This window comes from Neoarius graeffei, chromosome 2 (genome assembly GCF_027579695.1).
Source record: "Neoarius graeffei isolate fNeoGra1 chromosome 2, fNeoGra1.pri, whole genome shotgun sequence".
In the NCBI taxonomy this organism is placed as follows: domain Eukaryota; kingdom Metazoa; phylum Chordata; class Actinopteri; order Siluriformes; family Ariidae; genus Neoarius; species Neoarius graeffei.
Genome location: NC_083570.1, coordinates 38,741,362 through 38,756,820, shown reverse-complemented (window position 1 = coordinate 38,756,820; position 15,459 = coordinate 38,741,362). Strand labels below are relative to the sequence as shown.

The window sequence follows — 15,459 nt, the reverse complement described above, 5'->3', positions numbered from 1 at the left end:
GGAAATGAAAAGGGAAAAAAAGTCAGGAGATACTTTTCTTGGGGCAAATTTGATCAGATAGGACGGTTTAACACATAAGCCAAATACCACCCATAGATAGATTAGAAAGGAAGGAAGAAGAAATATATGAAAGCGAAAGATGCACTGTATAAGAGAAAAACTGAAATATTCTCTCTTGAAATAATTCTAGTTGTAAAACAGCCATTCAAAAATGATCAGAGACTGAACTGGAAAAGGGAAAAAAACAATAACAGTAAAGCGGAGTGCTAGAAAGATATGTAAGGAATGGGGTAAAGGTGGGAAAATAAGAGGAGGAAATGAAAGGGAAAAAAAGTCAGGAGATACTTTTCTTGGGGCAAATTTGATCAGATAGGACGGTTTAACACATAAGCCAAATACCACCCATAGATAGATTAGAAAGGAAGGAAGAAGAAATATATGAAAGCGAAAGATGCACTGTATAAGAGAAAAACTGAAATAATCTCTCTTGAAATAATTCTAGTTGTAAAACAGCCATTCAAAAAATGATCAGAGACTGAACTGGAAAAGGGAAAAAAACAATAACAGTAAAGCGGAGCGCTATAAAGATATGTAAGGAATGGGGTAAAGGTGAGAAAATAAGAGGAGGAAATGAAAGGGAAAAAAAGTCAGGAGATACTTTTCTTGGGGCAAATTTGATCGGATGTTTAACACATAAGCCAAATACACGCGATGGGAGTGGTAAGATGGCGGCCAGATGGCTTCACTCTGACAGGCCAATGAGCGCTCCAGATTTTATATCGAGTTCAGTGGGCTCCTCCCCCAGCGTGAGGCGCATGTTTGCATGTCAATGGGATGTGATCAGAGTCTCTTCCTGTCTCCATGCACGTCTTCGATGACGTACACGCTTGCGCTCTTGCGATGAATGAGAACATGGCGGTGTCTGTGAGCCAGTCTGATGTCCAGATGCACCAGAAAGCAGATGGAGATGAGGATGAGCAACGCGCGAGCAGATCAGACAGGTGAAAGAAGCACTGCGCTGAAACTCTGTTCGAATCCGCAGCTAATAGAGGCTTATACATCTCGGGTTATCGACCAACGTGCTGGCTGAAGCTAGCTGACTAACCGGAAGCAGGATGTCAAATAATTCCCATGCATCATTCAGACAGATGTGTTTACAGTGCATTTGCACGTGCTTTTAGTGTTGTGTAGCTGTTAGTAAACAATGTACTGCATTACAGCACAATCTACTGCACACTCTTCCAGAAAAGACATCACAGCTTTCATAAAGACAACCCACATGTTATTAGTTCAGATGATGAACAGAACCCACATTGCAGTATCATTAGGGTGCATCAGTTGCCCCGTAAAAATGAAAAGTTCCTCCGATCATGATGCATTTTTGTTTTTATGTTCCTTTTGGTAAGAAAACACACTGGGTGAAATATTTTGACAAAATTCAAAAGTTTTAATGGTGGCACCAGGAGCTCCAAGTTCTGGAAAAAGCTGCTATTTTATGACAAAATTTTGATCACTTTTCATGAAACATTATGGCACCTTATAGAGTATACCAAATATCTTAGATACTGTAGACAGTATGTCTAGAATGTCTAAAAATATTTGGAGGTTTATTTTAGGGTGTCACTAGCATTATTTATCAATGTTATAACCCTGGTTTTAAGCTTGCCGCCTATGCGTATGCTAGCCCCTATTAAAGTTATAACGATGCTGGATTACCTGTTTTCAAGACAACTGAAGATACAAGTGAAATGTTAAGAAGCAAATCCTATGTGGCCGTCTCAGATTTGGAACCATTACTCTGTCTTTTGCTACAACTTGCACAATGTTCTGGAATCTTTCTTCTATTGTGGCAGAACCAACTTTCTCATGGGTGAGTTTAACCCCACGCTCTGCCACATCATTTGTCACACTCAGTACGTTTACATGCACATCCAAATCGAGCTGCTGTCGGTAATCGAGCAAAGGGTCCCAGCAGGGGTGCCAGAGAAATCCAATCCTACATGCACACAAGGAAATCGAGCTATTGTGTGAGGTACATTGTGCACCCGAGCCACAGGTGGCGCTACACGCCCCATCGTGTTGGTACACTTCCGGTTGTCGTCATGAAGAAGAGCTATTCAAGAGTGTAAACAAAGTTATCAGTTCCGTGTTCTCCGTTGCGCGTTTTTCTCCCGTCCATGAATTTTAATATATTCAACTCCTTAAGCTGAATGAGCATGAACTCTGTCTCCTCATTGCTCCAGAAGTGCACGTTTCTGCTCGCCATTTTCTCTTCTTCGTTTGTTCCTCCTGACCTCTTCTGCTTCTCGCTACTACTGTTGTCATGCCGACCGAGGCTGTCGTGTTTCCCGCTTGTGGTCTCGTCACTCGTCACTTCCGGAAGGGGCAGTGCTGAAGTAAGTAGCTCGACTACGTAGCTCGATAGGGTTTACATGCACTAAGTAGCTCGGCAAAAATCGCATAATCTAGGTCGTGTAGCTTGATTACGAGAAATCCAGTTCGGTTCAATTTCAGCTGAGCTAAGGTGTATCCATGGCATTTAGAACTTCGATTTCAGTCGAGCAACGGCAGAAATTCGATTTTCTCTATGTGCATGTAAACGCACTCAATGAAGTTTGTGAGTGTTGCCTTTATCCTCTGGTAAGATGCCAAGCCATCCCATTGTGACACTGGTGTTGAGAGCAGATGATCATCAAATATATCAAAAGCTGCAAAGAACAGCCACGAATCTTCACCTATGAAGTTTTCCAGTTTGAGGGCCACAAGAAATCAATAAATGGAGTCCAACATTGTGATTCAAACCTTACGCGAAAACATAAAATAAGCGTTTTTTGGCAAAAAATGAACCTCATGGTGCCACCATTAGACTTTTGAATATGGTTAAAAAATTTTACAGGACGTCTTTATTGGTGAAAAGGAACACCCAAACAAAAATGCATCAGATTTTATGAAAGTGAGGGCAACTGATGCACCCTAAGCATCATTGCAACATTTTATTTACACTTTGTTCAAGTTCAAATGCAGTTACACAGCTTCAGTTCAATTGCAAACGTTTGTTTGTTGGACAAAATTAAAATGTAAATACCAAGTCCATTTTCAGACCTTTCACAAAGAGCTGGCCCCCAATAGCATCGTAGCATGAAGATCATCTTTAAATGGTAGCGTGAGCATCACAATGAACGCTCTTTCCTAGTTAAGATGCTCTTAGCATTAAGAGGCTTTTAGGAAACCCACCCCCAGGTTAGACATTCATCAAGCTGGATGTGAAATGACTTTGGAGCATTTACATTTGGGGGGGAAAAAAAAATCATACACTACCGTTCAAAAGTTTGGGGTCACCCAGACAATTTTGTGTTTTCCATGAAAAGTCACACTTTTATTTACCACCATAAGTTGTAAAATGAATAGAAAATATAGTCAAGACATTTTTCTGGCCATTTTGAGCATTTAATCGACCCCACAAATGTGATGCTCCAGAAACTCAATCTGCTCAAAGGAAGGTCAGTTTTATAGCTTCTCTAAAGAGCTCAACTGTTTTCAGCTGTGCTAACATGATTGTACAAGGGTTTTCTAATCATCCATTAGCCTTCTGAGGCAATGAGCAAACACATTGTACCATTAGAACACTGGAGTGAGAGTTGCTGGAAATGGGCCTCTATACACCTATGGAGATATTGCACCAAAAACCAGACATTTGCAGCTAGAATAGTCATTTACCACATTAGCAATGTATAGAGTGTATTTCTGATTAGTTTAAAGTGATCTTCATTGAAAAGAACAGTGCCTTTCTTTCAAAAAGGAAATTACAAAGTGACCCCAAACTTTTGAACGGTAGTGTACATTAAACATATGGTGCTGCTGTAAACATAAAGCCAATCCCGCAAGTAAGGGTGCACCGATTTATCAGTATCGGCCAATATTCATCCTGTTGACTGCCATCAGCCTGTTGGCAAATAAGATGACCTTCATCGATGGTACTGGCTGATGTTTATCTGCTGTTTCGCGTCAGTTTTTGTGCTGTCTAAACGCTGTGTGTGTTAGGGGGTCATTTCACCGAGAAATCTTCCCAGAAGACCGAGCTGCGATTTCAGAGCATGGCTTGGTCACCACAGGTCGTACGCAGTTGACGGTTGACCGAGGGTTGGTCATGCCTTCGTCTTCCGTGGTGGTTGCACGTGGTCGAGGAATGGTCTCCCTGACAAAGAGATCGTAGCTCGGTTTTTTGACATGTCAAAAAACTGAGCCTCGACCTAAAAGTTGCACAGAGAGCGTCGAAAGAGTGAACAAGGTCGAGGAAAGGACGCATTGGTTGAGAGACAATCGAGGCTAGAACGGGGATGAGCGATGCTCAGTCTTCTCAAGCAAGAACTGATTGCGCGCATGGTTGTGCTGCTCGACCCGTCCTCGACACCCACTTGATCCGTGCAATCTAGCTTCACTCTTTTGTGATCAAGCCTCGCTCCGCGCAACCTGTCCCAGACCTTCCCTAGACCCGTACGCTCCCTATTCTTCCCATGGGCACGATTGGATTCTAAAGAGGATTAAGGTGCGACCTACTTCAACCAATAAAGATCGACCATCGCTTAAGTTGCGACCTACCTTCACCTAATCCTATTAAAGCTACGCCTACTGAATGTCATATATAGGGCGCATTAGCATAACCAGAGAGTCTTGCTGCAGTTGCAGGGCATGGTGCTGTAATAACATAGCATGATGCAGAGCGATTGGGTCCATGTTGTCCCTTCGGAGGCTGGTCAAAAACTGATGGTCGGCCACCAATCGCCGGGCCTTTTTATACGGTCACACGCAAATCCGGGCGACCGTGACAAATTTGTGCATAGCTCAGGTGAGAATCTGTCTAGAAAAGATCGAGAATTGAGTATACAGAGCGAGGCTAGAACGTTTATATCGCAGGCTAAATCGTATTGATTGAGGGTGAGTTGCAACTCGTATGTAGCTAGATCGGCCAAGATTGAGTCTTGATTGGCCGAGGTCGCGCACTTGTGAGGATAGATCGCCGAGAGAGCGACGCTATGTCACAGATTGGTCGAACAGAACAAGCCTTGGTCGTGTTAAGATCGCATCAGATCGAGTGGATAGACGCAAGTAGTAAAGCATCTACAGAGCGTATAGGACGCAGGTAGAGCGTACACGTCGAAGGTCGAACGAGATAAAATTGAACATAGAGCGTACACAGAAAATAATGGGTTTAGGTCGCACGGAATTTGCCCGCGACTACGGGAAAACATAGCTGCGATCATAGTCGCGCACGATTTTTCCAGATCGTACTCGGTGAAATGACCCCCTTATTTACAGTCTGACTTAGACAACAGTCCCAAACCCTTTACCAATCCAAGTGAATGGAATTAATCTTACAACAACAGAGGAATTCACTTATCTTGGGAGCACAGTTAGATTTGATGGTGGTGCACATAATGACATCAAGAATCGAATCAACAAGGCTAGCTTTCAGAATGCTCAACAGTGTATGGAGGTTTCAACAGTACAGCACCAAGATCAACATTAAGCTGTATCAGAGCTGCATCTCTAACTTTTCTATATAGATCAGAATGGTGGAGGATGACTGCCAATGACCTCAACCAACTGTCAGTCTTCCAGATAAAAAATCTGAGGAAAATATGCAGGATTTTTTGGCCTGAAACCATATCTAATCAAGGGCTATTTGATAGATGCCAGATGGAGAATATCATAATGAGATGGCGCTGGAACTGGATAGGGCATGTCATGAGAAGAGAGTCAAACTGCATCCCTAGAGTAGCCCTGCATTGGACACCAGAAGGTAGAAGCAAAAGAGGAAGACCCAAAACCACCTGGCATCGGACTGTAGAGGAGGAGATGTGAACCATGAATCTGACCTGGGGAAGTGTCCAAAAGATGGCCCAAAATCACCAGGAGTAGAGATCCTGCGTTGCTGCCATAAATGCCAAGAGACATAACGGGCAGTAAGTAAGCAAGTCAGACAACAGTAGCCTACTCAGCTACAGATTCCGAGAAGATCCAGTAGAATAAGATCTGGTTGGACACGACTCTGGCATGACATAAGACGGCAATAGTGCGCACGTGTGGTTTGTTTTCATATAAAAGTGAAAGAAAGTTGAAGTGATTAAAGGTGTGTTTTCACCAAAATGAGGATGGGTTCCCTTTTGAGTCTGGTTCCTCTCGAGGTTTCTTACTCATGCCGTCTGAGGGAGTTTTTCCTTGCCACTGTCACCACAGGCTTGCTCATTGGGGATAGATTAGGGATAAAATTAGCTCATATTTAAAGTCATTAAAATTCTGTAAAGCTGCTTTGCGGCAGTATCTATTGTTAAAAGCGCGATAAAAAATAAACTTGACTCCTCTCGTGGTCGCTCTTGCAGGGCGCGCTTTTATTCAGAAAGGTGACATTTGCGTTTGCTCATGTGATGTCGTGAAAAATGTTTCCACTTTAATTTTGTGTAATGCTGCATTGCTTTATCAAATCGGCTGAAAAACGTTTTTGCGATATTTAGGAGTTTCACTGAAATTCAAGTGTTTTTTCTACTTTTCCAGATTAATGAAAACATGGCTATTGAGTACATAAGTAGCTTGTAAGACATTGTCCAGTGACGTTTCAAGAGACGGTATTAGAGTCTGTGCTGTTGAAGTTAAACTTTTTTTTATTTTAACAAATTAATAAACATTCAAAGTCGACAGAGTGAACGTATCTGAGAATTATGAACGGCAGTTATTTTTTTTAAATAATGAGGATCTGTTTGTTTCCCTGACACACAAGTGGGAATAAATAACAATTAAAAACATTCACAAGAATTTCACAATCAACAAGTCAGGCACCACTGAGTACCGTGTTTGTACAGTTACACTCACTAGAGAGTTCATGGTCATGTCCATATGATGAAAGCCTTACTCACATGAGGCTCCAGTCTTTTTCTGGGTTTGTGTGTGGATTCCTGGAGTGGATATGAAGGTATATTTGTACTCCCTCACCTGCACCTACATAAAATGCCATGTGAGGAGCTCAATCTGAGGGGTTCTCAAGTCCATGGACTCTCTCTTGCCCTGCATGGAATAATTTATTTGTAGCCTTGCCCAGATAAAGATTGCTCCAGTGACATGTTCCGAAGGCATTTCTGATGGACATTGAACACCAGTCAGGGGTAGGTTTCCCGATAATGTTGCACTTTAGGGCTAAAGAGCAAGTGTAAAGATGCTCTTAAAGGAGATACGCAGAACCATGGCCTCACTTTTTGTTTATAAATGTCTTGAGACCTCAAGAATGGCATAGGAATAGTTTTAAGCGTTAACAATAAATCTAATATAGTAATTTTTACGATTAAAACGATTCATATACCATAGGTAGCGGTCTGAGTGAAGGACCTTGACATCTGTGACGTCACCGCAGGAAGGCTATCGGTCTCATCGCTAGGCCATTATTAAAAAATGTTCTGTTTCCGGTCCACCGGCCGGGTGAGTGCCGTTTGTGTGGTTGAAATTTTTTTTTAACGCCGGTTTTTCGACATTTTTTTCGGGTTCGTAAATCTAAAATCGAACTTGACATTTCCGCATTCCCAGGGCTTTCCACTAAGGCTCATACTAGCCAGCCATGGCAAATAAGTAGCCAGCCGGGGGGAGTAAACACAAAATAAACTCCTGTGCACGCAGTTCCCAGGATTAAATGTATTTTCCATAGACCATTTATTTATTCACTTTACTCAAATACAAAGTAAAATGGCAGTAAATCTTCTTTCTTTTCTTGCGTATTGCATCATGAGGCGTTCCTGGCTTGTAAATCTCTTATTTTCGGTGCATGACACATTCACGCAGCTGAGCATGCTATGAATTAACAACGACAACGGTCTGCAGTGGGGCGACACAATTACACACTCAGCCAACATTTCTCCATTTGTGTATGAAAATACACTCCAACCACTCAGTTTGGGTTCATTTACAACCAACAGTGTCTTTTGATGCCAGCACGTAATTGAACGAGAGAAGACTGGTTTACCGGAGACAAAATAAGCGTTATCTCTGCTTCTGTTCCCTCCGACGCACTACTGCCTCCGCCGAGTGCGCGCACACACACACCGCATGTCGGGGCCACGGATGAGTTACTCTCCCTTGATCAACGAAGTTGGCGGGGAATTTGTGGTTATTATCGGTACAAACAGCGCGAATCACAACTTTAAATGAGTGCGGTTCAGTTTGACATTATTGTCAGTCTGTTAGATAAACATTTAATTTTATTAAAATAGAAAATTAATATTTAGAGCCTGTGGGCTACAAAAATAATAGTCATTAAAGTAGCCGGCTGGATTTAATTGTGTAGCCGGCTGTATGGCCGGCAGCCGGCGCTTGTGGAAAGCCCTGCATTCCGCGCAGAATATAGAACTGAATCAGCTCTGCGTATGCGCCGTGCGGCACAAAAAAATGGCAGCCACCATGAAGGAAGGAGATCCGGAGTTTTCAAACATTTGCTTAAGTGTGAAATCGCAAAATGGTATTCTAGCGAACAACAAAATAGTAAAGATTCAGAAAACCAAATCATTCAGTGAACATTTTAAAAGTGTAATTTCATCCGAACTCGGCCTAACGCTCGATTTAGAACTACAAAAAGTCCGTGTGTCGGACATTTTAAGTACCTTTGTAAAAGTTTTGCAAATGTTGCAGTCAGCATTTAAATTGCTAACTTAAAGTTTTTGTACAAGTTTCAGTTGATTAAACAGTCGTATTTTATTAAATGTGTCTGCTTTTGTAATAAAAAAGTACTGAAAGAAAAAGGGGCGGCACGGTGGTGTAGTGGTTAGCGCTGTCGCCTCACAGCAAGAAGGTCCGGGTTCGAGCCCCGTGGCCGGCGAGGGCCTTTCTGTGTGGAGTTTGCATGTTCTCCCCGTGTCCGCGTGGGTTTCCTCTGGGTGCTCCGGTTTCCCCCACAGTCCAAAGACATGCAGGTTAGGTTAACTGGTGACTCTAAATTGACCGTAGGTGTGAATGTGAGTGTGAATGGTTGTCTGTGTCTATGTGTCAGCCCTGTGATGACCTGGCGACTTGTCCAGGGTGTACCCCGCCTTTCGCCCGTAGTCAGCTGGGATAGGCTCCAGCTTGCCTGCGACCCTGTAGAACAGGATAAAGCGGCTAGAGATGAGATGAAAGAAAAAGCAAACACAGCATTGCGATTTCTTATCCATCGAGATATATATATACAGTGGTGCTTGAAAGTTTGTGAACCCTTTAGAATTTTCTACATTTCTGCATAAATATGACCTAAAACATCATCAGATTTTCACACAAGTCCTAAAAGTAGATAAAGAAAACCCACTTAAACAAACGAGACAAAAATATTATACTTGGTCATTTATTTATTGAGGAAAATGATCCAATATTGCATATCTGTGAGTGGCAAAAGTATGTGAACCTTTACTTTCAGTATCTGGTGTGACCCTCTTGTGCAGCAATAACTGCAACTAAACGTTTCTGGTAACTGTTGATCAGTCCTGCACACCGGCTTGGAGGAATTTTAGCCCATTCCTCCGTACAGAACAGCTTCAACTCTGGGATGTTGGTGGGTTTCCTCACATGAACTGCTCGCTTCAGGTCCTTCCACAACATTTCGATTGGATTAAGGTCAGGACTTTGACTTGGCCATTCCAAAACATTCACTTTATTCTTCTTTAACCATTCTTTGGTAGAACGACTTGTGTGCTTAGGGTCGTTGTCTTGCTGCATGACCCACCTTCTCTTGAGATTCAGTTCATGGACAGATGTCCTGACATTTTCCTTTAGAATTTGCTGGTATAATTCAGAATTCATTGTTCCATCAATGATGGCAAGCCGTCCTGGCCCAGATGCAGCAAAACAGGCCCAAACCATGATACTACCACCATCATGTTTCACAAATGGGATAAGGTTCTTATGTTGGAATGCAGTGGTTTCCTTTCTCCAAACATAATGCTTCTCATTTAAACCAAAAAGTTCTATTTTGGTCTCATCCATCCACAAAACATTTTTCCAATAGCCTTCTGGCTTGTCCACGTGATCTTTAGCAAACTGCAGACGAGCAGCAGTGTTCTTTTTGGAGAGCAGTGGCTTTCTCCTTGCAACCCTGCCATGCACACCATTGTTGTTCAGTGTTCTCCTGATGGTGGACTCATGAACATTAACGTTAGCCAATGTGAGAGAGGCCTTCGGTTGTTTAGAAATTACCCTGGGGTCCTTTGTGACCTCGCTGACTATTACACGCCTTGCTCTTGGAGTGATCTTTGTTGGTCGACCACTCCTGGGGAAGGTAACAATGGTCTTGAATTTCCTTCATTTGTACACAATCTGTCTGACTGTGGATTGGTGGAGTCCAAACTCTTTAGAGATGGTTTTGTAACCTTTTCCAGCCTGATGAGCATCAACAACGCTTTTTCTGAGGCCCTCAGAAATCTCCTTTGTTCGTGCCATGATACACTTCCACAAACATGTGTTGTGAAGATCAGACTTTGATAGATCCCTGTTCTTTAAATAAAACAGGGTGCCCACTCACACCTGATTGTCGTCCCATTGATTGAAAACACCTGACTCTAATTTCACCTTCAAATTAACTGCTAATCCTAGAGGTTCACATACTTTTGCCACTCACAGATATGTAATATTGGATCATTTTCCTCAATAAATAAATGACCAAGTATGATATTTTTGTCTCATTTGTTTAACTGGGTTCTCTTTATCTACTTTTAGGACTTGTGTGAAAATCTGATGATGTTTTAGGTCATATTTATGCAGAAATATAGAACATTCTAAAGGGTTCACAAACTTTCAAGCACCACTGTATATATATATATAAAAATCCCTCCCTACTGAAAATTTTTTTGCTCACCTGGTGGACAGGAAACGGATTTTTTTTTAAGGATGGCCCTATTTCCACTATACTAAAACACAGAGCTGACTGCAACTCCGATCCTCCATTTTGAGCTAATTTATTGCCATGCCACGTAGATGTGTTGCTGGCGGGTGCAGCACATGTTTAATGTTGTTGACTAACACAACCTAGATCTAGAGCATAAAACATGACCTGTGTGATGTGATATCAAACAACTTGGTAATGTAAGCTTGCAGAGAAGCTAGATGATATATCAGTGGGATTTAATATCAGGAAAAAAGTGAAACATTTGGTGCATCCCTTAAGTCTTTATTTTTTTTTCCCTGTATGTTGATGTTGATACACTCAGTTGAGGTATTTTTCATCTACACTTTAGTGGCAGTGGTGAGGATTCTCTTGATGGCCTTCTGAGGCACACATGCCCTTTGACCCCATCACTGTCTCCACGAAAGAGGACCACAAGTCAGAGTAAAACAGAGCCACCTCTCCTAAGGACCAATAAAAGGACGATCTACACAGCAGGACGTCCACCCTGGTACAATGTCACAGGGACCAGCTTTAAAGAGGCTTTTGTTATAGGTACGTGAATTAATCTCATTAATATCAGAGCCTGCTACGGTTGAGCTAATGCTGTTCTCACTCCTCGTAAATATTACCTGCTCAGTAAGAAATTATGTTAATAAACTGGTACATGAGTACTTTGGATTGTTTTAGATCAGTGTTTCTTAACCACTGGGTGAAGCGCCATCTATTGTGCCGCAATTTTTTTTTTTTTTGAGTTGAAGCTGATTTTTACTTGTAGTAGGGTACAATTGCTGGGTTGCATCTGATGTCGCGTTCACCTCATTAAGCCAAGGTCACACTACAGCTCGCGATGCTTTGCGATGGGTTATCGATGAAAATGAGGCATTTTGGTGGCGATGCATGGCGATATACATGTGAGCTAAAAGTTGTGGTCACACAGCAAGTGAACACTTGACTGTCACGCCTTTGTGTGCTTGAGTCGGGCGCAGCTTGAGCAGCCGTGCACACTTGGAGTGCGCTGTGCTCTTGGGACCCGGTTGTTATGGGAAACACCTGATACTAATTTGAGCACGATCAGCCATGCAGATACGGATGCTGTTTTCACAGAGGCTTTGCGAAGTATCATCATTATCACGGTCATGTTTGGTTTCGAGCTGTGTTTATAACGCTGTTTAAATATTCTGCTTTGCTTTCGTTTGTTTTTGTAAATATCACACCTGGTAATGAACACTCTTCCTGCACTTAGATCCGTCTACCGCCGTCTATCTTGTAGTGTCCTGATCCCCAGATCTTTAACCCAGCCGCATATAAAAAAAAAAAAAGTTGTACTATTCCATGCTCTTCCAGGTTTTCATCTGTGTGTCCGTATAGAACGATGTCTGCAGCACCAGGTAGTTTGAGACGTCGGGGAACTCAATGGATGGATAATTTTCCAACTCCTAGGAAAAATCCTTCTGTGTTAGCATGCAAGGATCTAATCCCATTGAGTGGTTTCTATATCCACTTCCTTTGAGTGTACTTCTTGGTTTTAATAACTTGCTTGTTTTCTGTACACAAACATGGCAATAAGTTCTTGTGTTAATCACCCAGACTCCACTTTTGGATCATTAATCCCTTTTGACTGAGAATGACCTGCATGCATGGTTTGGCTTCTGGTACATCCATACAGTTTTAAATACAATACCTACAATTAAAAACAGTTTTTGATTGCGTTTATTTAATTCCTGGGCTCCCATCTGTAACAGGGAGTGATGTTGCATCACATTAATACACTTTACAGTAGATTATTAGATTCTAATAAAATAGATGAACCAAAATAATTAGGTGATTTTTAAATTTCATGACAACACCACATCTCAAAAAAGTTGGAACAAGGCCATGTTTACCACTGTGAGACATCCCCTTTTCTCTTTACAACAGTCTGTAAACGTCTGGGGACTGAGGAGACAAGTTGCTCAAGTTTAGGGATAGGAATGTTAACCCATTCTTGTCTAATGTAGGATTCCAGTTGCTCAACTGTCTTAGGTCTTTTTTGTCGTATCTTCCATTTTATGATGCGCCAAATTTTTTCTATGGGTGAAAGATCTGGACTGCAGGCTGGCCAGTTCAGTACCCGGACCCTTCTTCTACGCAGCCATGATGCTGTAATTGATGCAGTATGTGGTTTGGCATTGTCATGTTGGAAAATGCAAGGTCTTCCCTGAAAGAGACGTCGTCTGGATGGGAGCATATGTTGCTCTAGAACCTGGATATACCTTTCAGCATTGATGGTGTCTTTCCAGATGTGTAAGCTGCCCATGCCACACGCACTAATGCAACCCCATACCATCAGAGATGCAGGCTTCTGAACTGAGCGCTGATAACAACTTGGGTCGTCCTTCTCCTCTTTAGTCCGAATGACACAGCGTCCCTGATTTCCATGAAGAACTTCAAATTTTGATTCGTCTGACCACAGAACAGTTTTCCACTTTGCCACAGTCCATTTTAAATGAGCCTTGGCCCAGAGAAGACGTCTGCGCTTCTGGATCATGTTTAGATACGGCTTCTTCTTTGAACTATAGAGTTTTAGCTGGCAACAGCGGATGGCACGGTGAATTGTGTTCACAGATAATGTTCTGTGGAAATATTCCTGAGCCCATTTTGTGATTTCCAATACAGAAGCATGCCTGTATGTGATGCAGTGCCGTATAAGGGCCCGAAGATCACGGGCGCAGTAGCACCATCTGCCACAGCAACACACTGTTGCAGTCACAGAGAGCAACTGGCAGTGAAAAAAAAATGCCCCAGTGCCCTAAAACAATCCTGGACGAGTCTGCGAAAATGGTTAATATGATGATTAAAAGTAAAGCACTGAACACGCATCTTTTTAAAGCTCTGTGTGAAGAAATGGGAAGCGAGCACACGAAACTTCTTTTTCATACTGAAGTTCGCTGGTTATCGCGTGGGAAAGTTCTCACCCGTCTATTTGAACTGCGCGATGAGGTCAAGTTATTCCTGCATCAAAGTAATGAACTGCATGACAGAATGCATGCTTTCCAATGGCTCGCAAAATTGGCTTATCTTGCTGATATTTTCAGCACTCTCAATACCTTGAATTTAACGCTGCAAGGAAAAGCGTTCACAGTCTTTGCTGTCCAGGACAAAATTAAAGCCGCATGCCTCAAGATGGAATTGTGGCATGCGCATTTCGATCGCCAAGAATTCAGTGGTTTTCCCAATGCTGGCAGATTTTTTTCTCACTGCCAAGGAGGTCCTGGATGGCAGCACAGTAGCAGCCTTTAAGGAGCATCTGCAAGGATTTGACTTGCCATTGGGGAGCTATTTCTCAGAATTAGATGTGGGCTTTGAGTGAAATCAGAAATCCATCTGGAGACAAGCACCATTGAGCACGTCAGTTCCAAGCTATCACCAAGAGAGGTTGATAGTCTCATAGAAATTGCATCAGATGGGGTACTGAAGATGACATTTAAAGAGAAATGCTTGACAGACTTTGGGTCCACATCCAACCTGAACATCCTGAGCTGGCTGACTCTGCTTTGAAACACTTAATGCCATTTTCAACCACGTACAACTGTGAAGTTGGATTTTCCACTCTGGTTGGATTGAAAACAAAGCAGCGCAACTGGATCAATGCGGTCCCCAGTAGGAGATTAAAACTGTCCAGTTTGGAGCCAGACGTTGCTTCACTGATGTATCAGAATAAGCAGCACCATCCTTGCCATTAAGATACGGACAACGATGAGTGAGTTGACTATGCTATTTGTAAAACTGTCATTTCATTAGTGTATAATTTGTAATATACTGTTGAAGTAGGCTCATTTTGTTTGTTTGTTTGGGATATTTAGGGGGTTAAGTGGTCCGCGATTTATTTATATATATATATATATATATATATATATATATATATATATATATATATATATATATATAAAATAATTTTTTTTTTTTTTAATGGATAAAGTGGTCCTTGGTCTGAAAAAGTTCAAGAAACACTGATTAACGAATAGATTACTGTTAAAAAAAAAAGAACACTCGAGTACAATATATGCAATACACGTATTGGGAAATGAATGAAATGCTATAATCAGTGCAGGGTGTTGCACTGTACTTTAGTCGGATTATTCGTGATGCTCTGGAGAATAGTCTGTGTGCTGGGTGACCTGAGGTGGATCGGAGGTGGTTTTGTGAGCACCAAGACCAATAGATGTCCTTTATCCCTTGGTGTTTGTAGCCTGTAATGAGTTTGCTGTTCTCATCACTCTCTGGAGATCCTTGCAGTTGTGGGCGGAGCAACTGCCATACACCCAGTCAAGATGTCCTCTTACCCCTTTTTCACCAATGGGGAACAGATTTCAAATCTTGACCTGTTCAGAGCATTTTGACAAAAAAAAACAAAAAACCTTGTTCAGAATCTGAAAAGTTGGTTCCTAGCTGGAATCAAAACATCGCTGGTTTTTCCAGCACGAACCGTAATGACATCAGTGGGCGTTTCATTAGTTTGGAGAGGAAGTACAGCACAGGAATGGAGAACACAACGGAAAAGGATGCATCTTCAGAAAAAAATGGAGTGAAAA

General features: G+C 42.1%; 1 protein-coding gene across 1 annotated transcript in view; it reads left to right on the top strand.

The window, feature by feature from the left end:
- The first annotated feature begins 869 nt into the window (after positions 1-869).
- The window catches only part of si:ch211-243j20.2 (uridine-cytidine kinase-like 1), a 133,643-nt gene continuing 119,053 nt past the window's right edge, over positions 870-15,459 (top strand). Inside the window, exons 1-2 of the mRNA XM_060914176.1 lie at positions 870-1,001; positions 11,238-11,440. Coding sequence (XP_060770159.1) covers positions 901-1,001; positions 11,238-11,440 — 304 coding nt within the window. The 5' untranslated portion in view covers positions 870-900. The remainder of the gene's footprint in view (positions 1,002-11,237; positions 11,441-15,459) is intronic.